The sequence below is a fragment of the Siphateles boraxobius genome, unplaced genomic scaffold (assembly GCF_051911475.1).
Source record: "Siphateles boraxobius isolate OS27281-9 unplaced genomic scaffold, OSU_SipBor_1 8, whole genome shotgun sequence".
NCBI lineage: Eukaryota > Metazoa > Chordata > Actinopteri > Cypriniformes > Leuciscidae > Siphateles > Siphateles boraxobius.
In genome coordinates this window covers 25,772,593-25,798,047 of record NW_027509208.1, presented here as the reverse complement: position 1 = coordinate 25,798,047, position 25,455 = coordinate 25,772,593, and the positions used below count along the sequence as shown (strand labels likewise).

Sequence of the window (25,455 nt, the reverse complement as noted above, 5' to 3'; positions counted from 1 at the left end):
TTTCATGTGTAATATTCCAATAAGCTTTGTAAAAATGAATCTTCATATGCTTCTTTTCCACATCCACAGTATAGCTTGAGAAACTTTCTTTGAAAGCATGCATTACTTACACTTAGCAAAAAATGGCCTTGAGTCCACAGCGGGAATATAAGTTCATCTTTCTCGGCGGAGTCGACCTTAAAAGAAAGCAAGTTATGCTGTTAATTCAATTCAGTTTAATTATTGCTGTCAACCCTCTACAATGCGAGCAAATCACTCGCATATGCAAGTAAATATCACTCTGGGCGACTATTCAAAAATTAAAAATACTAGCCAATGGCGATTCTATTGCCATGGTGTGCGTAGAGAGTTGGCTGTACAAATGGGTAGGTACTTACAGGAAGACTGCCTAGAGGGTCACAACTCAAGGGTGGGAGCCATGTTGGGGGGATGTGGAGGTCCATAATAAAGACCTTTTTCCCCTAAAGAAAGACAGTTGACTTTGTTGTACTGCACAGAGCTCACATAGGTCCCTCTAAAATATACGTTAATACATGTGTATACATACCTGTAACTCAACCATCTCCTTAACAAGCCTCAGACAAGCATTTCCCACCTGTTCACATGATTTAATTTTTTTTTTTTACTGCATTTACAATTAAAAAATATGGAGTACTTTAACATTCCAACAAAGTCTTTTACCCACCATTGAGTCCATTTCCCTGTTTAGACCTAAAGATAACAGGTTCTCTCTGGTCAAACATGTAGGGCCATCCTTAATCATAATTTCATTGGCAGGCCTACCCTCATCCAGAACATAGCTGACCTACAAGAAAGACAAATTAAAAGTAGCATTAAATAATAATAATAATAATATCAACAAAATCCTTTAATTACTTCAACGGAAGAAGAAGAAATTAAATTCTGTCAAATAAGCTATGCATTTATGTACCAGCTGTTCCTGGAGGGGATGATCTCCTCCAGCTGACCACATTGTTCTACAGGGCCTGAGGTTGCTGATGGCAGTAAGTGTTGCACAATGCTGCCCACAATGGTGCGAAGGGCCAACATCTACAAGAAAAATGAAACAGTTACTCTTATTAATGCTAATACACATTAACCTCACTGCATTTGATCTGACAGTAGCATTCACCTATCCCCAACATTAAACTCCTCCCAGTTAGTAGTAGGCATTAGTTATTTCAACTCATATTCATAGTGCTCACTTTGTGTTTGTGCTTCATCAGTGGGTGGTTGTGCAGCTATGCTTTCAGTTGACCTTGGCTCGGCTGGAGTGAGTTGAGATCCTTAAAGTACAACAATATTTGATGTTATGAACCAATTAAATGACTAGAATATGCATTTCAGTGAAGTTTTTAACTTTTAGACAAAACAAACAATTACGTCACATGTGTAGGGTCTGGACCAATCAGACACACACTAATTATTCATATTCACTATATTTAATGAATATAAAGGTCTATGAAACTCTCCCCCAAAACTAACCTCACAAATGAAGTTACTTTGTCAGCCGGGTGTCCGGTTACAGAACACTTTAAGACTGATAACAGACTTTACGACCTCAAAGGAATGTGGCCACATGCGCCACATGCTTAAGAGAGAGAGACCATCTTTAATTAAATAAACTTTGCGGTGTTACTCTGATCTATGAAGGAACATGCCTCACAGAAACTGTGATGATTTACTGTCTCGTGTACTATTAGGTATAACAACATGGTATGTTTGATTGGGGTGTATGTGGTTGAACAACCACCCAACGGTCAATATAACCTCACCTGTATCATGCTTCCTAGCAAATTAATCCTCATTTAATGACACACACTTTGATGTACATCACCTTCTCTTAGAATGCAATGTGAATTTGTTATGTCTATTTGAGCTTGAATGAACAGTCTAAGCATGCTGGGGACAAAGACCATAAATCAACTAAGAGCTGCTTCCCCTCTCGGACATGTCACCTTACTCATAGGTCCATTCAAACCTTAGGGGTTGGTTCTTTCTCAGGGTATATCAGAGGCAGGCAACAGTGACCGCCCTCTCTTAGTTTTTTCATCCAGCCGCAACACTGTTCTGGTGAGACTGGGGAGCCCCCTCCCCCTCCACGGGGGCCCCAGGGCCCAGCAGGCCTTGATTCCAACCAGATCCGGCCTCATGGAAAAGAGAGAAGACTCTCTCACAAAGAACCAAGGACAATCTCAGGAGTTTTGGAACAAAGACTCCAACCAACAAAGACTCCAACCAACAACGACTCCAATCACCCATCCTTCCGACTTCCTCACTTCTCCTGGGTGCTCGGCGTGGCCTCAACAGAGTCCCAGGCCCTCACCAAACCAGTCATGCGTTCCTGGAGAAAGAGAACGCTCAACCAACTTCCACTTGACACTGCCGGAACCATCAACGACTCCAATTTTCAACAACTTCAAGAATTGTTCCCATTACAAATGCAAGTATTCAATTCAATGAAATGTGAAAATTAAATTCTGATGGTTCTTCTCATAGACCCTCTTCCGGTTTCCAATTTCATCCTATCACTAACCTATTTATGTATTCATGTGTGTATGTTGTTTAGTTTATTTATATTCATATAAATATCTATATTTAGTTAATAAAACTTGTACATAATATGTATTTGGTTCTGTTTTGTTTGCAATACAAGTCACTTTACGATCACGGTTTTTGCTACTGGCTCACAGTACTGTACAGGCGAAGAAATAATTATTCTTCGGTGGCCATGGAAGATACCCTTTATTAGAATAAATTAATAATCAAAATAGTTCGTTGGAAGAACTGATTAATTGTTTGTAATATTAATTCAGCCACATCAAGTTAATCCAATTAACTGACCCAAATATTTATAATTAATAATAACAAGATATTATTGATTATTAATATTTCCAAAAAGCTGAGTTCCTTACACATGGGTCAAGATTACATGACTGATCATTGATGTTAAAGCAATTTACTTGTTGCTGAAGATGCCTGAGCCACCACAGTTGTGCTTCGTCGTTTTGATGCATCACCTATGACAGCTTGTCCCAAAGTAGACAAGGTGATGGTGTTTAGAAGTTCAAGCCGACATCCAGAGTTTAACTGCCTCTCCAGAAGTGCTCTATTTGTGGAGGTGTTATGACGATGGATAACACTTCTCATAAGAAATGCATGGGTTGATGGAGTCATTTTATTGAAGAAGTAGTTGCTTTTACGCATTTTGGCAAAGAACTGCTCAGCAACTTGGCTATTCAACCATCCTTTCAGCTCAGGGACAAGTTGGATCCTGCGTAGTATGTCCTTTGGATCTGTGGCATTCTGCTCATGGAAGCGGTCATATAAGACATAGTGCTCAGATGATCCAGTGACCAGTGATCCTCCTCACAGTGCACACTTTCATGTAGCCATGGCAGTGATACCAGCAATTTTCCATCCCTGGCTGCCTTCACATTCTCTTCTGTGGGATCAGACAGTCTGCCCTCAAAAGGCTGGAAAGGCAGTGAATGAGGAACCCGCAAATTGGTGTGTGTCGCCAAACCTCTTTCGAAATCATAAACACAGACATTTGGAAAGTGCTTCCAGGAGAGTAACAGGTCTGCAAAGTCCCTGGGACTTTCAGCACGTAGATTAAATTTGATGCTGTATACAATGCCATGTGGGCAAAGTATTACAGACCATCCACCTGAAATTAAAGATTCAAAAGATTTTAAAGTGTGTAATTTACAACAACTTAATACCATAGTTTCCAGAGCGACACAAACTTACCAGATGCACCCCATATGCTTTGGAAGACCTTGTCATATGTTTGTCTGCTCTTCATGTTCTCCTTCAGTCTTGTTATGAGATCAAGGCGGGAGCCCTTGGTGTCGATGTTGCAGGCTTTGCACAATTTTCTCACAACTCCAACCTGATAATACAGGTGAAACTTGAAAAATTAGAATATCATGCAAAAGTTATAATTTTGATGATTATGGCTTGCGGCTTATGAAAACCCCAAATTCAAAATCTCAGAAAATTTGAAAATTACATGAAATCAATAAAAAAAACTTTTAATTTGAATTACTAAAATACATGAACTTTTGCGCGATATTCTAATTTTTCGAGTTTCACCTGTACTTATGACAAACTGTAAAAATAACATTTACTGGACACTTTCTTACCCTTCAAACCCAGAGAGGTTCATCACATGGCAACATCACCCTTTGTTTTGCCAACTCATCAATCAGATGGTCCTCAGTAACACTGCTCAGCTGTGCTTCAGTTGAAGAGGGGCATGTTCTCACTTTTTTGAACTCTGTGTTAAGAACAGTGCCACTTCGACGTGTTTCACTCCCAATCCAGGGTGCCCAGTGTTCGTAGCTTGGACAGACAGTGAAAGGGTTGTTTGCACTGCCTACAAAATGTGATGCATTATTTGTAATCCAAATTGTGTTTACAATGTAGAATCTGATGAAATTGTCACAGTCCTCGTCTGCACCTGTCTGTCCTTGTCTGCACTACACTTCCCAGAATCCTCCTTGTCTCCACACCTGAACTCACTCCCTCACTTACCAGCCTGTTCCTCGTTATCATCATCTGTGTCACCTGTCTTCACATCATTATGGTTCATTTGTCTCTGTATTTAGTTTCTTCTGTTCAGTCTGTCTTGGTCGGTTCTCGTCTATGTTAACTGGTGTTTGCATCCGCTCTGTCTGCCTGTACCTGTTTGTTGTTTTGATTTATAGTAAAGTTTATTGTTTATTTGAATTCCTCGTGCTTCCTGCCATACACCACCCGTGACAGAAGAACCGACCAAGTAAAGAGTCAGCATGGGAATTCTTCTCACCCCGGTTAACCCAGCTCACTCTCCATTCACCCCAGCCGATCGTCTGGTCCATTGTTTTCAAGACGGTAGCCCAATTGAGGAATATGTGGCAAAATTCCTTGAAATATCCCACCTCGTGGACTGGACTGACGATGCGCTGAAGACCGTATTCTGGTGTGGTCTGGATGAACCTTTGTACCAGCAAGCTCCAGCAACGGCAAACCCAGGTTCGTTTCCCCGGTACCTAGATCATGTGCTGTGGTTGTGTGGCTCAACCTTCACCATTGGTGAGGCGGATGACATTGCCACACAATCACCGTCTCCAGCCATCTCCATCACGCCCACCATCAAACCAGCCACCGGATCGGTATATGGACGTCCAGGACTGGTTTCCTGCATCGCCGATCCCCCACTTATATCAGCACGTGCTGCCAGGAAGGCCATAGTCCCAGAGACCGTCCAGCCAGAGACCGTCCAGCCAGAGACCGTCCAGCCAGCTCTGGATGACGCAGTGCTACTTGTGGGATCCATGGCTGTTGTGTGTGTGTGGGCAGCACACACATTCATTTCAGCCCATGAACCCAGCCCTGAGCTTCCTTCGCCGCTGGTCCCGTCCAGCCCTGAGCTTCCTTCGCCGCTGGTCCCGTCCAGCCCTGAGCTTCCTTCGCCGCTGGTCCCGTCCAGCCCTGAGCTTCCTTCGCCGCTGGTCCCGTCCAGCCCTGAGCTTCCTTCGCCGCTGGTCCCGTCCAGCCCTGAGCTTCCTTCGCCGCTGGTCCCGTCCAGCCCTGAGCTTCCTTCGCCGCTGGTCCCGTCCAGCCCTGAGCTTCCTTCGCCGCTGGTCCCGTCCAGCCCTGAGCTTCCTTCGCCGCTGGTCCAGTCCAGCCCTGAGCTTCCTTTGCCGCTGGTCCAGTCCAGCCCTGAGCTTCCTTTGCCGCTGGTCCAGTCCAGCCCTGAGCTTCCTTTGCCGCTGGTCCAGTCCAGCCCTGAGCTTCCTTTGCCGCTGGTCCAGTCCAGCCCTGAGCTTCCTTTGCCGCTGGTCCAGTCCAGCCCTGAGCTTCCTTTGCCGCTGGTCCAGTCCAGCCCTGAGCTTCCTTTGCCGCTGGTCCAGTCCAGCCCTGAGCTTCCTTTGCCGCTGGTCCAGTCCAGCCCTGAGCTTCCTTTGCCGCTGGTCCAGTCCAGCCCTGAGCTTCCTTTGCCGCTGGTCCAGTCCAGCCCTGAGCTTCCTTTGCCGCTGGTCCAGTCCAGCCCTGAGCTTCCTTTGCCGCTGGTCCAGTCCAGCCCTGAGCTTCCTTTGCCGCTGGTCCAGTCCAGCCCTGAGCTTCCTTTGCCGCTGGTCCAGTCCAGCCCTGAGCTTCCTTTGCCGCTGGTCCAGTCCAGCCCTGAGCTTCCTTTGCCGCTGGTCCAGTCCAGCCCTGAGCTTCCTTTGCCGCTGGTCCAGTCCAGCCCTGAGCTTCCTTCGCCGCTGGTCCAGTCCAGCCCTGAGCTTCCTTCGCCGCTGGTCCCGTCCAGCCCAGAGACCTCTTCGCCGCTGGTCCCGTCCACGCCCAAGTCCTGCTCCGCCATGGCCACGCCCAAGTCCTGCTCCGCCATGGCCACGCCCAAGTCCTGCTCCGCCATGGCCACGCCCAAGTCCTGCTCCGCCATGGCCACGCCCACGTCCTGCTCCGCCATGGCCACGCCCACGTCCTGCTCCGCCATGGCCACGCCCACGTCCTGCTCCGCCATGGCCACGCCCACGTCCTGCTCCGCCATGGCCACGCCCACGTCCTGCTCCGCCATGGCCACGCCCACGTCCTGCTCCGCCATGGCCACGCCCACGTCCTGCTCCGCCATGGCCACGCCCACGTCCTGCTCCGCCATGGCCACGCCCACGTCCTGCTCCGCCATGGCCACGTCCTGCTCCGCCATGGCCACGTCCTGCTCCGCCATGGCCACGTCCTGCTCCGCCATGGCCACGCCCACGTCCTGCTCCGCCATGGCCACGCCCACGTCCTGCTCCGCCATGGCCACGCCCACGTCCTGCTCCGCCATGGCCACGCCCACGTCCTGCTCCGCCATGGCCGCCTGGTCCATCCTGGAGTCCATCCTCCTGCACCCGGTCCGCCTTCCCGTTACAGACCCTGTTTTAAGGCGTGAGGTCACGCCTACCGGGAGGGGGGAGTAATGTCACAGTCCTCGTCTGCACCTGTCTGTCCTTGTCTGCACTACACTTCCCAGAATCCTCCTTGTCTCCACACCTGAACTCACTCCCTCACTTACCAGCCTGTTCCTCGTTATCATCATCTGTGTCACCTGTCTTCACATCATTATGGTTCATTTGTCTCTGTATTTAGTTTCTTCTGTTCAGTCTGTCTTGGTCGGTTCTCGTCTATGTTAACTGGTGTTTGCATCCGCTCTGTCTGCCTGTACCTGTTTGTTGTTTTGATTTATAGTAAAGTTTATTGTTTATTTGAATTCCTCGTCTCCTCGTGCTTCCTGCCATACACCACCCGTGACAGAAATGTAGTAATCACCACAACTCACTTTGGAAAAAACCATGACTTATCGTCGCAAGATGAACAGAATTCCAAAAACTCTCAATGTCATGTTCTCCGTTGAAGTCATCAGGGGGTGCTTTGATGTCACTGACTGTAATGAATCACACCATTAGGCAAAAGCAACACTTCTGCACTGAAAACATACACACAAAATAATCACAATGTCACTTACCTGCCAGCTTGAAAACCCCTTTATTGTGTAAATCCATGACTACCACAGGTGGGTAAAATCCACAGTTGATACAGGAGTAAGTGTACTCTGTGTCGCACAAAGCCTCAAAGTGGCAATAGGTGTGAAATATGACATTCCTGGGTGGAAACTTCTCTCCTCTTAACCCCTCCAATGAATCAACAACTCTTGACACTGACACATGGTTCTAAAGTGTGGAGCACACACAAATAAGTCTGAGATTAGACAGAGACATGTTCTTGTTGCTTAAGGATAGAAACTTAAAAATAAAAATAAATAAAAACAATGTAATTGTAATGGGACATGGTTGGGGCACTACAAGTCTCATCAGCCCTAGCGCTATATAAGGAAGTAGTGAGGTTTGTTCGCTCTCTTGCTTCCTGTCAGTAATTGACAGGCGGCAGATTGAGCACTTTAGAAGAATAGCGGACGAGCAGTGATGTTAAATGCTGGCGCAGCGTCATTGAGAGCTGAACATATGATACACACCGTTAAGGAGGTATTAGTTTTATAATTTTATGAAACTGTTTTTAGGTTTATGTTTTAATGATTTTCTTTTCTTTTTGATTTTAGTGTTTTGGCCGGATTATTGCCTGACTGATTGTTGCCTGTGTGTCAGTCAGAATAACAGATGTTAGAGGTATTGTTTTATTTAAAGGGAACTTTTTAAGGTTGTTTTTTATTTGTGTTTTTTTGATATATTGCAAATAATTATTTGTTGTAATGAACTGTGTTTTCCCTTACAGGGATGCACGGTTACCGTTTACTCTAGGTTTAATTTTCTTTTGTTTATTTTATTATTTTGTTGGATGTTGGACCATAATTATATAGGAAAAACCTAGGCCATAAAATAATCGATGGCTTCATGGTGCTGACTTCTTTGTCCTTCTGGCATTACCCACTGTTAATTAATTTGTTTTTCTTTCTTTTTGTAGATTTCTTTTTAACCCAACGATGGCTGCTGGGTTACCCTCACTGTGTGGATGGCGGTGGTGAGGTGGCTGGGATCGTGTGGTGGTTTGGTCACTTTAATTGTGTTTCCTCCTTTTGATCTGTCGGTTTGCAGTGTGATTGCTGTGAGCTTGTTGTGGTGAGAGAACTTTGAATGCCACTCTGTCTTCACGATATAGGTGGCCCGTGGCTATCGGGGGGTTGTTTTTATATAATTTTTTTTTTCTTTTTTTTTTCATTTATTAGTTTTCTTTGTGGGTATTTGCATTTAAGGTCTGTTATATTTCTTTGTATTATTTGAATTAAAAAATGTTCCTATTGATTGAAGCTGCACTACCGCCCTGCGCCTGATTATTTACCCCTTGTGGGTACAAATGTTACAATTGGCGTAGTCGACAGGGTACCTTTTTTTTTTAGCAAGGGTGGTTGTGAATTTTTTTGTTGTTGTATTTTTGTATTTATTTAATTTTTTTTATGCTGGTATATTTATTTATTGACAGTAATTGTTTAAGTAAACGGTAATTGTGTGAAAAGAGGAGCATTACAGTCTCCGTGGGATTCTTTTTTTTTTTTCTTCTCCCTGAACTGTCTCCTAAAATAATTTTTCAACAGATATGGAACAAGAAATAACAAACTTGCAGGAGCAAATACGGAACCTGCAGGCACAAAACAAGCAGCTGATGAGAGAGCGTCCCCCGCCCAGTAGCAGTGTTTCTAACCAACCGCACTCTTCTGTGTCTAATCCCAATGCTTCATCTCCAGTGTCTTATAACAGGGTACTTTATGTCCCTCGGGAGAGGAAATGCCCACGTTTTTACGGGAACATGGACTCTACTTTGAGTATTGAAGACTGGACTGAGGAGGCTGAGGTGTGTATTGAGGGCAGGGGTTGGTCTGATAAAGAAAAGGTGGTTTTTCTGCTTGACCACCTGGGGGGGGGAAGAGAAGAGATCTCCTGCAAGAGATTCTCCAGAGTCTGTTTTTGATATTTTGAGAGACTTGTATGGGGGAGACAGACATTTGTTCAATTACAACAGAGGTTTTATGAACGAAAACAAAAAGAAGGTGAATCTTTTACTGAATTTTCCCATGCTTTAATGTCCTTGATGGACTTGATTCTTAATAGCAACCCAGGCAGCGTTCCAAATTCTGATAGAGTGCTTCGTGATCAGTTTGTTGAACAGGTTCGAGATGTGATGCTGAAGCGTGAACTAAAGCGATTAGTAAGGGAGAAGCCAACTTCTACTCTACTAGAGGTTCGAAGTGAAGCTCTTAGGTGGGTGGAATAGGGGAATAGGGAAGCAGTTGCTTCATATGTTCAGCCATGGTGTAACGTTACTCAAGGCAGGGTAGTTGAGCTTGAACCTAAGGTTAGATTTCAGGAGTCTACAGAGTTAAAAGAGATTAAAGAGATGTTGAGACAGCAACAAACACAAATAATTGAACTTACCCAGCGTTTTGATAGCCTTATGCATCAAAAGAATGAACCCTTTGTTAATGCAACTAGGCAAAATAACTCACGACGGTGACTTCGCTGTAATAGAGTTGGGCATATAGCCAGATATTGTCGACAACCATGGCCCATTGAGTCAAACTCCAGATCCCCTCAGGTGAACATAAATGGGAGCCTGACAGTGTAGCACCTGCAGTTTTGAGTCAGGTTGTAGAAGGAGCTAGTGAAGCTTCACCGTCACCTGTTTGCCTTACTATCTTGCAGCGTCTTGTGGGCAAATGTCCTGTGGTATTTGTTCAGATGGGGGGGGGGGGGGGGGGTGGAGATTTCATGTTTACTAGATACAGGGTCAATGGTGACCACTGCAACTGAGTCATTTTTTGAAAAGCATTTCCGACAAATGGGAATAGATGCACTTAAAAAATGTAGTTGGCTTCAATTAAAAGCAGCTAATGGCCTTGAGATCCCATATGTGGGATATTTTGAAACTGATGTGACTGTGCTGGGGCAAACTCTTTTGGGGCAGGGTATTTTGGTTGTAAAAGATCCTGTTGATACTTTGTTCCATCAGAGGAAAGAACTGACCCCTGGCCTTTTAGGTATGAATGTGATTGGACAGTGTTATAGTGATCTGTTTGAAAAACACGGCCCAGCACTATTTTCAGCTCCACAGGTCAGGCAGGCAGAGTTAGGCTGGAGAGACGCCCTTTCACGGTGCCACCGAGCAGATGGTGCCCCTTTTCCTGGATTTATTGGATATGTGAAAGTTCAGTCTTGCCATCCTGTCCAGATTCCAGCCGGCACCATGAGGTTAGTACCTTGTAGCGACTGACCGAATCCTGTTTTCCTTTCACTACTGAACAAATATGAACACATATATGTTTAATTCACAAAACCTTGAATCATGTGAAATGGTGCCCCAATGTCTGCCAGCAGGTCATTGATTAACTCCATTTATGACGCATTGCGCAATCAAGAAACAGGTCCCCGTTGTTCTCGAAACCCTCACGTGGTGCACACCACGGATGGACAATATGCCCTAAGGATACACACACACACACCACACATACCCGCACACAAACGTCCTTTGTGTGCAACTTAGGATAGGAATGTCCTTAATGTATATAACACAGAATTGTATCTAACCTTCCTGTATGCATGCATATCTAATTAGTTTTGTCTTATTCTATAGATGTAATTGGAGACTGGTCTGTAACTTCAAATCTTAAGTGTATTTCTAAAGAAAGATTACCTAACAGTATCATCTGCTGTAACTCTCCCTCTTGCTAGGTCATAAAACTTTATGACCCCCAAAAGGAATTCCAAGGGAATCACAGCTCCCACTTGAATTCTGATGAAGAAGGACTAATGGACTCTGCAATCTTATATTTTCTATAAGTATAACCACTTAAGAAATGTATAAACATGAATTTGATCTTTCCTAGGTCATGGTAGCCGGTATTATGGCTTTATAGTCGTGTGAGTGAACATTAAATGTGTGTAATTCTGCATATGAATGTAACTTTATGTTTCTTCTACTCTTTCCGGCCATTCTTGGTACCTGTTTGACCGTCTTGTTTTGACTTAACCAGTCATACATAGGATATTACAGTAAAATGTATTGTTCTGTGTGTACAATCTTTCTGGCTAGAAATGACAAAATTTTATAGCATCATCAATTATCCTGACAAGACAAAGAAGAACTTTTCCCGCTCGAGATGCTCTAAGATGATTGGTTCACATACGCGAAGCAGGCGTGAACCCCTCCTCTCTATAAGAAACTGACACAGGAGTTTCTCAAAAGAGAGCACTTTCCCTGTGAGAGGTGTCCGGTCCCATGGCTCCTTAGGGAGCATTACACCGCGTTTCTTTTCTTTTCCTTTCTTTACTAAGTTTTATTTTCATTCTTCGCCTCTCCCTCCCGAGGGAGATGAACTCTGAACTATTTCCTTGGTAACTTCACGTTCGGTGAACCTTTAAAACTTCCCGCGAGTCTGCTCGCCCCGGAAGACACGAGAGAACAAGCCTATAGCGCCGAAGGACAAACACGCACACGACTCTGCGTTCTTCAGCTCACACAAAGAGAACCATATACGCAAGTATAGGTTATTGATTTGATTTGATTTGATTGATGTGATTTCTTGTTGCCTCTCTAAGGGTTATTGTCTGTGATTTTTGCCATGCTGCGATCACCTCGGTGATCTCTCTCATCCTGACCGTTAGTTCCACTTTCTCATCCTCTATCTCTCTCTCTCTCTCTCTCTCTCTCTCTCTCTATATATATATATATATATATATATATATATATTTCACTCTCTCTCTCTCTCTCACTCAATCTCTCTCTCTCTCACTCCCGTTGTTATTTGTTTGTCTCGTTAGTTTTACTGTTTATCGTACATACATGTATCCCGGGTTTAAATGTAGAATTCTGTATCCGTAGTTTCATTTTATTAAAACCATTATATTCTTGATTGCTAATTGTCTAAAGTTCTCATTTTTACAAAGTCAATGAAGTGTTCGACCCTTTTGCTACAAAGCTTTACAATTCGTTACTATTTCAGTAACCTAAATTTTATAATAACAAGAAGGTGATTTTTCATGGCCAGAAAATAGCTTTTTTGGAATTATAAGAAAGAGATAATTTTTGTTGAAAATTGATAAGTTAATATTACGGCCGTTTGCTGGACAAACAGATTGTTCGATAACTAAATTAATTCCATTTAATGTTATCTCATATAATCAATCTGTAATAAGACTATTGATATATTAATGACGAACCATAACCCATTATGGTGATCATTCATATATACAATCGATCTATTTTCAGCTTCGATAATTTAACTGTAATGTGCAATATATTAATCATTCATGATTAATTATTAAATTCCCTATATATAATTTGAGCTAATTTAATGTAAGACTCATTGTCGCTACAACCTGCATGGTGCCCTCAGAACATAAAAAGTTGTACAGTGGTTTTTTTAGAACCCCAGGATTTCAATGATGGGGGACTGCCTGCTGGAGTGTTAATATCACCTGCCCTGTTGCAATGTATACAAGGGGTAGTGCATGTACCGGTGGTTAATGTTGGCACAGAACCTTTATATTTGCCACCAAGAATTAGACTGGGTAGTTTGGTTGGTGCTGAGGTAGTCATGAAATCAGATCAAGACATTGTGTTTAAGGGAGATTTACCATGTGATCCTAATACTGTGACTGTTCAGTGTCAAACTATTACATCAGTGTCAATCATCGATGTTCAAGGTTTAGAATTGCCGGGGCTGACAGAGGTTGAGAAGGAGGAAGTTGGGAGATTGCTAACAAGATACTCTGATGTCTTTTCCAAGCATGAGAGTGACTTGGGGTGTACAAAATTAATAGATCATCAGATTCCTTTAATAGATGATACACCGGTACGCCAGCGATATCGTAGAATTCCTCCTAGTCAGTTTGAGGCAGTGAAGGCACACATAAGACAATTGTTGGACAGTCAAGTCATTAGGGGAAGTTGCAGCCCATATGCCTCGCCAATTGTATTGGTGCAGAAGAAGGATGGCTCTCTGAGAATGTGTGTCGATTATCGCCAACTCAATGTCAGAACCCGCAAGGATGCCTATCCCTTACCAAGGATAGAGGAGACACTGGATGCCTTAACTGGAGCAAAGTGGTTTTCGACTTTAGACCTGGCTAGTGGATATAACCAGGTGCCAGTAGCTGATGAAGATCGTGCTAAGACTGCCTTTTGCACTCCATTTGGGCTCTTTGAATTTAATAGGATGCCTTTTGGGTTGTGCAATGCCTCAAGCACTTTTCAAAGGTTAATGGAGCGAAATTTTGGGGATCAGAGTTTTCAGTCTTTATTGCTCTATTTGGATGATGTGATTGTCTTTTCGGCAACCATTGAGCAACATCTTCAGCGACTTGAGCTGGTGCTGGATCGGCTGAGACAACAGAACTTGAAGATAAAACTCAGTAAATGCTGCTTCTTTCGGCCGGAGGTACGTTATTTGGGGCATGTGGTCTCTTCTACAGGGGTCAGTACAGACCCAGAGAAGATATCGGCTGTAGCTAAATGGAATCGTCCACAAAGTCTTCAAGAACTTCGATCCTTTCTTGGTTTCGCTAGTTATTATCGGCGGTTTGTTAAAAACTTTTCATGTATCGCTGGACCCTTGAATACATTGGTGGCAGAAATGATCAGGGGACAGAAAAGTAAACGACCAAAGATTAATCTGGGGACCAAATGGACTGACCCATGTGAAGATGCTTTTCAGACTCTTAAAACAGCTCTAACAAATGCTCCAGTCCTTGCTTATGCTGATTTCAGTAAGCCCTTTGTCTTGGATGTTGATGCAAGCCATCAAGGTTTGGGCGCAGTCTTATCTCAAGAACATGGAGGCAAATGTCGACCAGTCGCGTTCGCAAGTCGAGGTCTGCGACCATCTGAACGTAACATGCAGAATTACAGCTCAATGAAGTTGGAGTTTTTGGCTCTTAAATGGGCTGTTTCAGAAAAGTTTAGAGAGTATTTGCTGGGTCAGAAATGCCTGGTGTATACAGACAATAATCCACTGAGTCATTTGCGAACTGCGAAATTGGGAGCGTTGGAACAACGATGGGCTAAACAGCTTGCAGATTTCGATTTGGAAATTAGGTATAAGCCTGGACGTTCTCATGTTAATGCTGATGCTCTTTCTAGAAAAAATGCTGTATCTGTAGCTGAATTGGCCATGACTACTGTTTTACCAAAGGAACTATATCAGTAGTTTATGATAGTCAACGTGTAGTCGTAAGCGAAACAATTTCTGCCCTCCCCGAACAGCCTAGAGAAAATCTTAGTGTTCTGCAAGAAACTGATCCCGTTATTGGGCAATTCCTCGTCTATTGGGATCGTCAAAGGCCACCAGATGCACAGGAGAAGGCATCAGAATCATCAGAGGTGCTTGAATTGGTAAGGCAGTGGGGGAGGCTGGTGAAGATTGAGGGCATACTGTATCGGAGGTTCTGTCCCCAGGAGGAACATTGTGAAATTCGTCAGGTTGTGTTACCAGCTGTTCTCAGGGAAAGAGTTCTTACAGGTTTGCATGATGACCATGGCCACCAAGGAATTGAGCGGACAGCAAGTTTAGTGAGAACTCGATGTTACTGGCCTGGTATGTTCAAATTCATTGAAGAATGGTGTAAGAAGTGCCAGCGCTGCACCCTGGCCAAAGTAGTGCGACCAAAAGTACGGAGTTTTATGGGGCACCTGATGGCAGAGAGGCCGTTGGATATTCTGGCCATTGATTTCACGTTGCTCGAACCTGCATCAAACGGACTTGAAACTGTACTGGTGATGACCGATGTGTTTTCAAAGTTCACACAAGCCATCCCAACTAAAGACCAAACGTCATCAACAGTGGCACGTGTTTTAGTGGAACGTTGGTTCTACTTATTTGGAGTACCACGACAAATTCATTCAGATCAAGGTCGGTGTTTTGAAAGTAGTCTGATCCAAGAATTATGCAGGCTGTATGGGATTTCAAAAACTCGTACCACACCCTACCGACCGCAAGGGAACGGTCAATGCGAATGTTTTAACAGAACAATGCATGATTTGCTGCGTACTTTGCCTCCGGAGGAAAAATGTCATTGGCCAGACCATCTTGCTCAGGTGGTATATGCTTATAATACCACAGATCACCAGTCTACTGGGTATTCTCCTTATGTCCTTATGTTTGGACAAGAGCCCCGTTTACCTGTTGATTTTCTGTTGGGATTGGATAACCATGTCCAGAGTGAAGTAGACTGGGTGGTGGATCATAAAGACAGTTTGGAACGAATATTTAGTAAGGCTCGAGCCCGCCTTCAATGTGCCACAGAACACCGTGCCCGATCAAATGACCTTAAGGTACGCCATGAACCGTTAAGAGAAGGCCAGGTTGTGTATCAGAGAGCCCATAATCGAAGAGGCAGGAATAAGATCCAGGATGCCTGGGATCCAACCCCTTATAAAGTGGTCCGGCGCCCAGATGGACATGGAGCTGTGTATGCTATTGCCCCTGCAGAGGGAGGTGATAATATTTCACATTCATCGTTGTGAGTTGCGACCAGCTTATAACCCCCCGAATGATCCTGGACTGCTAGATCTATTTGACCATCAGGAAACTTTAAGAGATGAAGACATTTTAGTTGTGTCCCTAACCCCTGAGTGTGTACCTGCCCAAGACCAAGTTATTAGGCCTCAACCTTAGATAATAAAAGATAATACCAACTTCTGTACTTCAGTAGCAGATTATGCAGAGGATCGTCAGCCTCAAGAACAGGAGGAAGCTGTAGTAAGGCGTACGAGGAGGGCAACAGCTGGATGTCATTCAAACCCATATCGTCTCCCTCGGTCAGCCCCTACGACTGAAGTCCATTTAAATGATCAGGTCGCTCTCCCTAGGATGAGGCTGTCCGACAATCGTTTGAACGTAATGTTCCGCCCCTGGTTGTGTTGATGTAATCGACGGGACGTCGATTTAAATCTAGGGGGGTAGATTGTAATGGGACATGGTTGGGGCACTACAAGTCCCATCAGCCCTAGCGCTATATAAGGAAGTAGTGAGGTTTGTTCGCTCTCTTGCTTCCTGTCAGTAATCGTGACTTGTGGATGAATGGATGTCGCGGCACATTTAAAACTTTAACTGATGGTAGGTATAGAGATTAGTTTGCTCTCTCGCTTCCTTTTTGCTGCGATTGATTGAGGCACGTGTGAATGTCGCGGCAGATTGAGCACTTTAGAAGAATAGCGGACGAGCAGTGATGTTAAATGCTGGCGCAGCGTCATTGAGAGCTGAACATATGATACACATCGTTAAAGTAACAACAGGTAGTTTTTTGCTCTCGGGCTCCCCCTACAGTTGGGAAACAGTATTGTCCTCTACTACTGTCGTAAACTGTCATCCTACATGCACGTGCATTTGTTGACAACCATGATAGCCCTGAACACTGTAGGAGGAAGTCACATGCAGGTGTTCTCGCGTGTGTGAAATGTCTTCATCCCAGGTACAGTGGCATATATTTCAGCATGTCATATGAATATAATTTCATGTGTTTTATTTTTTTTATAACGACAAATGATCGCGATGATCACTTTTACAAGCCAGCGTCATTATAGTAGCCTAGTCTATTGGTTACCGTTTTTCTGAATCTATATGATACTTCAATGCAATCACACAGAAGTATTGCACAAGAACAACATGAGGGTGGAAATTAGTCATCCGAAAAAATTGCGACAAGAATCCCGTTTGCCTCTGTATCTAGCAATAATCGGAAATTACACAATCAAGTAACTTTACACATGTAACAAATGAGAAGCTATGAACTCAATGATAATATTATTATCTTCCTCCTTTGTTTGTACATGTTGAGTAGACTACACTTTTTAGGTCAAACATTTGCTATTTGCATTTCATTGATTGCAAAGTTCCAATCAGAACGAGAATGCTAAAAGAACGAGAATAGCGTTTACTAGCTACCAGATTGATAATTCGCTACTCTACTATCATTACTTCATTCATGAAGATAAACGGAGGATAAAATAGCTTCCATAACATAATCAGGCAGCCAAAAAAACAAAGAGATAGTATGCACGCAATATACTTACTGGTCCAAAAGCATGACAGCCAAGTCAGCATCTGTCGGGAACCCCTCCTCCTCTTTCAGCTCACGCCAGAGAGAAAAAGCTGGCCCAATGTTGATCCTCGCTCTGCCTTTTATGCGATCACTTTCTCTTTTTCTCTTTTTGCTTTCCTCCGACAAAACCTTTGCTTTCTTTTTTCTCTGTGCTGCTTCGGCCATGACTGTATAAAATTTGGCTCGCACGTCCGACTTTAAGGAAGTGGGGGTGGTGGTGGAAGTGACGTATATGCCGTAAAGCAGTCGAATTATGTAGTTCTCTTTGTTCGCCGGTTACTACCAGAAACCCGAAGTTTAAAAGTACAATTAAAAACGCTACAGACCCCGTCAGGCTATGGCAGACGTGTCATTCAAACTATTGTAAGTCGATGTACCATCACAAGAGACTTGGAAATGTATTATGAAGGTTGAAAAGTTACCTGTTGTTACTTTAGGAGGTATTAGTTTTATAATTTTATGAAACTGTTTTTAGGATTATGTTTTAATGATTTTCTTTTCTTTTTGATTTTAGTGTTTTGGCCGGATTATTGCCTGACTGATTGTTGCCTGTGTGTCAGTCAGAATAACGGATGTTAGAGGTATTGTTTTATTTAAAGGGAACTTTTTAAGGTTGTTTTTTATTTGTGTTTTTTTGATATATTGCAAATAATTCTTTGTTGTAATGAACTGTGTTTTCCCTTACAGGGATGCACGGTTACCGTTTACTTTAGGTTTAATTTTCTTTTGTTTATTTTATTATTTTGTTGGATGTTGGACCATAATTATATAGGAAAAACCTAGGCCATAAAATAATCGATGGCTTCATGGTGCTGACTTCTTTGTCCTTCTGGCATTACCCACTGTTAATTAATTTGTTTTTCTTTCTTTTTGTAGATTTCTTTTTAACCCAACGATGGCTGCTGGGTTACCATCACTGTGTGGATGGCGGTGGTGAGGTGGCTGGGATCGTGTGGTGGTTTGGTCACTTTAATTGTGTTTGCTCCTTTTGATCTGTAGGTTTGCAGTGTGATTGCTGTGAGCTTGTTGTGGTGAGAGCACTTTGAATGCCACTCTGTCTTCACGATATAGGTGGCCCGTGGCTATCGGGGGGTTGTTTTTATATAATTTTTTATTTATTTTTATTTTTTATTAGTTTTCTTTGTGGGTATTTGCATTTAAGTTCTGTTATATTTCTTTGTATTATTTGAATTAAAAAATGTTCCTATTGATTGAAGCTGCACTACCGCCTTGCGCCTGATTATTTACCCCTTGTGGGGACAAATGTTACAATGTTCCATATAGCCCATAGTCAAGTAATCTGAAGGAGAAAAGATTAATTCTCACAGTAACATTTTCTCTGAGAAACAGACAAAGTTCAAGGGTGAGAAAAATATGGTTATCAAAGTTGTGAAGACCATCTTTCCACTCCTGGTACCTATACACCATGTTGCACTGTGGACATATCCTATGGTATGTTGAAATGTCTGTAAAACACAAATCACATTGATATCAACCCATCACAATACTAGCCATCACTGATCACAATTGCTCTTTACATTAGATATGCTTCTCGGACTTACTTTCTATCAAGCCCAACATGCTGACAATCCTAGCTTTTTTGGTAACGAGTACAGCCTCTACAAGTGCAGGATGTCCAAGGCATAACTGGCACGCTGTCTCAAGAGGAAAGAACTGCTTTGGGTATTCAATCTTCATTCTTGGTGTTGTAACTTCTTTTGGAAGTGCTTCTGGAATTTTTTTATCTTTGAAAATGTACTGCACACTTCTCTTAATACCAGTGGTGTCCAGGAGACTGCAACCCTCTGAGCTTGGTGTTGTGGGCACCTCTGACTTGAAGAGGTCTCTTTGGGTGTGAAAAATATGCCACTTTGAGATGTATATGTGTGGACAAGATGTCCGTGGCTTTGTGCAGGGACAATGCCAGGTGTTCCTTTGAATGTTATAGGTGACCATTATCCTTCCAAGTCGGCTAAAACTATGAATGTCTGGCTCATGGATCGACAGGCATATTTGTGATGGAGACCCACCAAAGTCCACAGGCACACAAAGAGGAACATGCGCTGCACAAGCAGCCTTTTGCCTCTTCACACATATAGCTGCTTTTGCCTCTCCAAAATTTTTTACTGCAATCATATTCCTCAGGACGTCTTCTCCGAGAAATGTCTCTGCAGCTATCTCACTACAGTAGTCTACAGAGCGAATGTGAGAGCACAAACTATAGCTTAATCCACTCCGCTGAGCCAACATCTGATACTGCACACATTCCTCTAGCTCACATCTAACTTGATGTATTGTTCCCCATGTTTTCCTCTGGACATGGACTGGCACAGAAAACCCATGTCCAGTTTTTTGCACGGAAAATATGCCATTTGTCTCATCGACAATAACACTCTGCAGATGACAGGCCTGAGTGATGTCATGAGACAAATCAGCATGTTTCCTCAAGAGGTGTGTTATAATTCTTCTTGAGGAGACTAAGATTGCAATGAGGACACCTGACAGACTTCCCATAAACCTCTGCTGCACCCTGCATCGGTTGCCGTGCATACAAGTGGTCTTGTGATGGCTCGGCTGATGGAGTGGCGCGAGGCGGGTAAGGCTCGGCTGATGGATTGGCGCGAGGCGGGTAAGGCTCGGCTGATGGAGTGGCGCGAGGCGGGTAAGGCTCGGCTGATGGAGTGGCATGAGGCGGGTAAGGCTCGGCTGATGGAGTGGTGCAAGGCAGGTAAGGCTCGGCTGATGGAGTGGCACGAGGCGGGTAAGGCTCGGCTGATGGAGTGGTGCAAGGCAGGTAAGGCTCGGCTGATGGAGTGGCGCGAGGCGGGTAAGGCTCGGCTGATGTAGTGGCGCGAGGCGGGTAAGGCTCGGCTGATGGAGTGGCACGAGGCGGGTAAGGCTCGGCTGATGGAGGGGCACGAGGCGGGTAAGGCTCGGCTCATGGAGTGGCACGAGGCGGGTAAGGCTCGGCTGATGGAGTGGTGCAATGCAGGTAAGGCTCGGCTGATGGAGTGGCGCGAGGCGGGTAAGGCTCGGCTGATGGAGTGGCACGAGGCGGGTAAGGCTCGGCTGATGGAGTGGCACGAGGCGGGTAAGGCTCGGCTGATGGAGTGGTGCAATGCAGGTAAGGCTCGGCTGATGGAGTGGCGCGAGGCGGGTAAGGCTCGGCTGATGGAGTGGCACGAGGCGGGTAAGGCTCGGCTCATGGAGTGGCACGAGGCGGGTAAGGCTCGGCTGATGGAGTGGTGCAATGCAGGTAAGGCTCGGCTGATGGAGTGGCGCGAGGCGGGTAAGGCTCGGCTGATGGAGTGGCACGAGGCGGGTAAGGCTCGGCTGATGGAGTGGCACAAGGCGGGTAAGGCTCGGCTGATGGAGTGGTGCAAGGCAGGTAAGGCTCGGGTGATGGAGTGGCACGAGGCGGGTAAGGCTCGGCTGATGGAGTGGCACGAGGCGGGTAAGGCTCGGCTGATGGAGTGGTGCAATGCAGGTAAGGCTCGGCTGATGGAGTGGCACGAGGCGGGTAAGGCTCGGCTGATGGAGTGGCGTGAGGCGGGTAAGGCTCGGCTGATGGAGTGGCGTGAGGCGGGTAAGGCTCGGCTGATGGATTGGCACGAGGCGGGTAAGGCTCGGCTGATGGAGTGGCGTGAGGCGTGTAAGGCTCGGCTGATGGAGTGGCACGAGGCGGGTAAGGCTCGGCTGATGGAGTGGCACGAGCCGGGCATAGACTGTGAGGTCAGCTGATTATAACATAAGACCAAATGCCTTTCCATTTCCACTCTTCTTATAACTGTCCTTGAGCAGTGGGGGCAGTGGTAATGCCCCACAGCATGGCATGGTAATGCCCCACAGCATGGCATGGTAATCTGCATCTATTTAAAATTTGCCCTGAAACGAAAAGGTAAAACAACAAAATAATAGAAAAAAAAAAATAGGACAAATAGAAACGTGTAAAAAGCCTTCGACTTTTAGGGTGGCAACATACCTTCAAAATGTAAAGGTTGCTGCGTCCTTAAAGCTAATGAAAGTCGCCTAGCTCTGAAAGTGAGTGAGAAAACGAGAATGAAAACAGTCGGGGAAGTCACCTGTGGGAGAAAAAAAAACATTTTAACTGAATGCATAAGGCAAGGCAAGTTTATTTATATAGCACATTTCATACACAATGGTAGTTCAAAGTGCTTTACATAGAAGAAATTAAAATAATCAAAAGAAATCAGAATAATTAAAACAGTTTAGAATAAAAGATAAAATACAGAAATAATCAAATGAAATCAGAATAATTAAAACATAAAATAAAATACAGTGCAAACAGTCGGACGAACAGTGGCACAGTGCTCATTCAGTAAATGCACAGCTAAGCAGATGTGTTTTGAGTCTGGATTTGAATGTGACTACTGTAGGAGCACATCTGATCTCTTCTGGAAGCTGGTTCCAGCTGTGGCTGGCATAGTAGCTAAAAGAAGACTCGCCATGCTTAGAGTGAACCCTTGGTATTTCTAGCCGATGTGATCCTAATGATCTGAGTGATCTATATCTGCAATGTATTGAGGTCCTAGGCCATTGAATGATTTATATACCAGTAATAATACTTTAAAATCAATCCTAAATGTAACTGGCAGCCAGTGTAAAGACCTGAGGACTGGTGTGATGTGTTCATATTTTCTGGTTCTGCTCAGAATCCTAGCAGCAGCGTTCTGTATGAGCTGCTTATGGTCTTTTTGGGAAGGCCAGTGAGAAGTCCATTACAATAATCCGCCCTACTGGTGATGAAAGCATGCACAAGTTTTTCTAAGTCTTGACTGGAAACAAAGCATCTAATTCTTGCAATATTTTTCAGGTGATAGTATGCTGATTTAGTTATTGCTTTGACATGACTACTGAAACTAAGGTCTGACTCTAGAGACACACCCAGATTCCTGACTTGATTTTTAGTTGTTTGACCCCTAGACTGAAGGTATGCGTTCACCTTGAGAACTTCATCTTTGTTTCCAAACGCAATGACTTCAGTTTTGTCTTTGTTTAACTGAAGAAAGTTTTGGCACATCCAATTGTTTACTTCATCAATGCATTGGCAAAGGGAGTCAATGGGGTTGTAATCGTTAGGCGATAGCGATAAGTAGAGCTGTGTGTCGTCTGCATAGCTATGGTAAGCGATTTGGTTCTTTCTCATTATTTGGCTCATTGGGAGCATGTACAGGTTGAATAGGAGTGGCGCAAGAATTGAGCCTTGAGGGACTCTGCATGTCATGGATGTCCACTCAGACTTTTGGTCTCCTATACATGGGTTTCAGTCACGTGACTTTTTTGTTGTGGCCGCCATCTTTAGGACCGTAGCGCCCGCGCCACTGACCGTCGATTTCAGGTTTAGCTCATTTTACTGTCTATGATTCCAGGGGAAATGGCAAACGTTAACGTCAAAGAAACGGGCTCTGCTAACGTTACTCAGACGAAAATCGCTCATCTATCTGATAAAGAAAAGCAACGCTATTACAAGAAAATTGATATTTTGGGTTTTGATCCGTATTTACTTCTGAATCAACTACTGACCCCGCTGAAATCTGTCGTTAACTTGCCAAACATGTCTTTTGGTGACATTTACATCTACCTCGTCCACAATCCTTCTCCATACAGCGGGGAGTCCCTCAAGGCATACAAGAGCACTGAAGCGTACATGTATTTTAAATCAGGATGGGTGAATGATCCTCGAGTTTATCATCTGGAGATGAAGAAACTTTTCTTATTTACAGGAAAGGTAAGATATTTGTTTACTTAACTTTACTAGCTATGCTACTAACTTGCTAGGTGGCAAAGCTAGCTAGGTCAATGCTAGGATAATAATTAACAATTGCCAATGGAATTTCGTTTTTTAAAGCTGACCTTACGCATGTTAGCGAAAACATAATGTAGAAAATAGCTAGGAGTCTTAGATAATGTTATATATGTTGAACTTAAACATTATTGGTTAATCTGGCTATATTGCTAAATTTATAATTCTCAATTTGTGTTTCATACTTAAGGTTAAGCATTCACAAAACCTTTCTGTGACCCCAACACATCCCTGGATCACAGTCCAAGAGGACCGGACAGTACTTATGGCTCATTGCACCTGTAAGGCAGCCTTAGGAGAGGTCTGCTCTCATGCAGCAGCTCTTTTGTTCTCTGTTTTGGCTGCTGCTGATATTAAAAACGGGCAGGCTTGCAGCGAGAAACCTTGTGCTTGGGCTCAGACAAGTATGAACTCTGTCAGAGGGGTCCCATATGAAGAGATCTGCAACATCAGTTTCTCTCATAAACAAGAGCCATGTTCAAGCTGTGAAGATCAAGGTCCTGGTTGTCCTGATATCAGACCATCAGATAAAGACTGCCAAGCATTCTTTGAGGCGCTTCATAATAGTGAATTGCAGGAGTCCAAACCAAAGAAGACTGCCATCCTCTCTGTCATTGAGGGCCACTCCCACAGGTAAGATGCTCTGCTCCACAGAGTGACTGAAAACTAAGCTCTTTTGTGGCTTGCACATAATACTTTGCAACTCATCTCAGTTATGACAGGGGAAAACAAAAACATGGGCTAATTATAAGGAGCAATTACTACAGGTCTAGAATAATTAACTGTACATTTGTTCTTTTGTCACTTTAAATAGTCTGGACACTATATATTGTCACTTAAAATGTCTTGTTTCTGTTTGACTCTCACAGGTACATCCCAAAGGTGATACAACTGGACTTGCCAGCTCCTCTTTCCACATTGTACTCAAGCTCCTGGCTGGAGATGGACTTTCCCTTGCTGCTGATTGAGGGTACCAAGGTCTTTGATGATCTACATCTAACGAAACAACAGGTAAACATTAATGTACTTAAATATTAGAAGTGTGTGTGTATATATATATATATATATATATATATATATATATATATACACATACACATTTCTAATATTTAAGTACATTTAATATCAGAAGATTACTTTGGATACTTTGAGTACAGTAAATAACAGACACTTTAAGACTTACTTTAAGTAATACATTGTTAAATTGTGTGTGAAAATTCTACTTAAGTACAGTAGTGAAGTATTTGTATTTTGTTACATTACAACACTGCCTAATGGAATGTGATGGAAAATGTATATATTGCACATGTATTGTTACTGCAATGTGACCATGTACAATAAACATCACTAAAGTGTTGTAATTGAATGAATAACAATTTATTTCAAAAGTAATTTCAGCCCATATCAATATACACACACATTTGTGATAGTCTTACTTGTTTTAGAAACAAGTAAACAAGACAAACACAAAACAATACACATGAAACTCATAAATAACAGCCTTGCATAAAAAAACAAAGATCCAAATATATATTACATTTGTACACAATTGTTTAACCTTGTGACACTAAGGAAAACAATGTTACTGACACCCATGCTATTGCGAGGGCACAACAGATTGGCAAATGTTGCACAGAGCACAGCACACTCTGACCATCTTGTCAAGAGATGTAAACTCTCCTGGAGTTGCAGTCTGGCAGAGAGAAATGGGTATTGTGCTTTGTAAAATTGTGTATTTATTCCTCACAAGACCAATCACTCGTTCAACATGAATTCGAACAGCTGCTAGCCCCCTTGAATACTCAAGTTCACTTGGATATAGTTGCTTTTTCCCTCTAGTAAAGGCAGGTATTTTGTGATGAGCACTGTACAATCCCACAGCATCCCCTACTGTGAACCCTCGATCTGCTAAGACCAAATCACCAGGTAACAGATTTTCCAGGTAGCCACAGTTCTCTGTAATGTGCCTGTCACTTGCTCGCCCTCCCCAGCCACGAGACACAAACGATATGACTCCCTGTGGAGTTATTGATATCAAGTACTTGGCAG

The 25,455-nt window shown here is 43.7% G+C and overlaps 2 protein-coding genes and 2 long non-coding RNA genes across 4 annotated transcripts; 2 read left to right on the top strand and 2 right to left on the bottom strand.

The window, feature by feature from the left end:
- Window positions 1-2: 2 nt before the first annotated feature.
- LOC143728966 (uncharacterized) lies at window positions 3-3,347 on the bottom strand. The gene is made up of 7 exons (XM_077219919.1): window positions 2,964-3,347; window positions 1,206-1,286; window positions 932-1,050; window positions 686-805; window positions 548-595; window positions 378-461; window positions 3-176 (listed from the first exon to the last, which is right to left on the bottom strand). The coding sequence occupies exons 1-7, from the start codon at window positions 3,205-3,207 to the stop codon at window positions 3-5; spliced, it is 870 nt and encodes a 289-aa protein (XP_077076034.1). The 5' UTR covers window positions 3,208-3,347.
- A 25-nt stretch (window positions 3,348-3,372) lies between these two features.
- LOC143729580 (uncharacterized) lies at window positions 3,373-4,375 on the bottom strand. Its single transcript, XR_013200021.1, has 3 exons — window positions 4,188-4,375; window positions 3,754-3,895; window positions 3,373-3,670 (listed from the first exon to the last, which is right to left on the bottom strand). It is a non-coding gene; the product is annotated as an uncharacterized LOC143729580 (long non-coding RNA).
- Window positions 4,376-7,922: 3,547 nt separating this feature from the next.
- On the top strand, window positions 7,923-8,803 carry LOC143728590 (uncharacterized). The gene is made up of 2 exons (XR_013199842.1): window positions 7,923-8,018; window positions 8,093-8,803. It is a non-coding gene; the product is annotated as an uncharacterized LOC143728590 (long non-coding RNA).
- Window positions 8,804-22,857: 14,054 nt separating this feature from the next.
- On the top strand, window positions 22,858-25,195 carry LOC143728965 (uncharacterized). Its single transcript, XM_077219918.1, has 4 exons — window positions 22,858-23,331; window positions 23,597-24,039; window positions 24,276-24,417; window positions 25,157-25,195. The coding sequence occupies exons 1-4, from the start codon at window positions 22,963-22,965 to the stop codon at window positions 25,193-25,195; spliced, it is 993 nt and encodes a 330-aa protein (XP_077076033.1). The 5' UTR covers window positions 22,858-22,962.
- The last annotated feature ends 260 nt before the right edge of the window (window positions 25,196-25,455 follow it).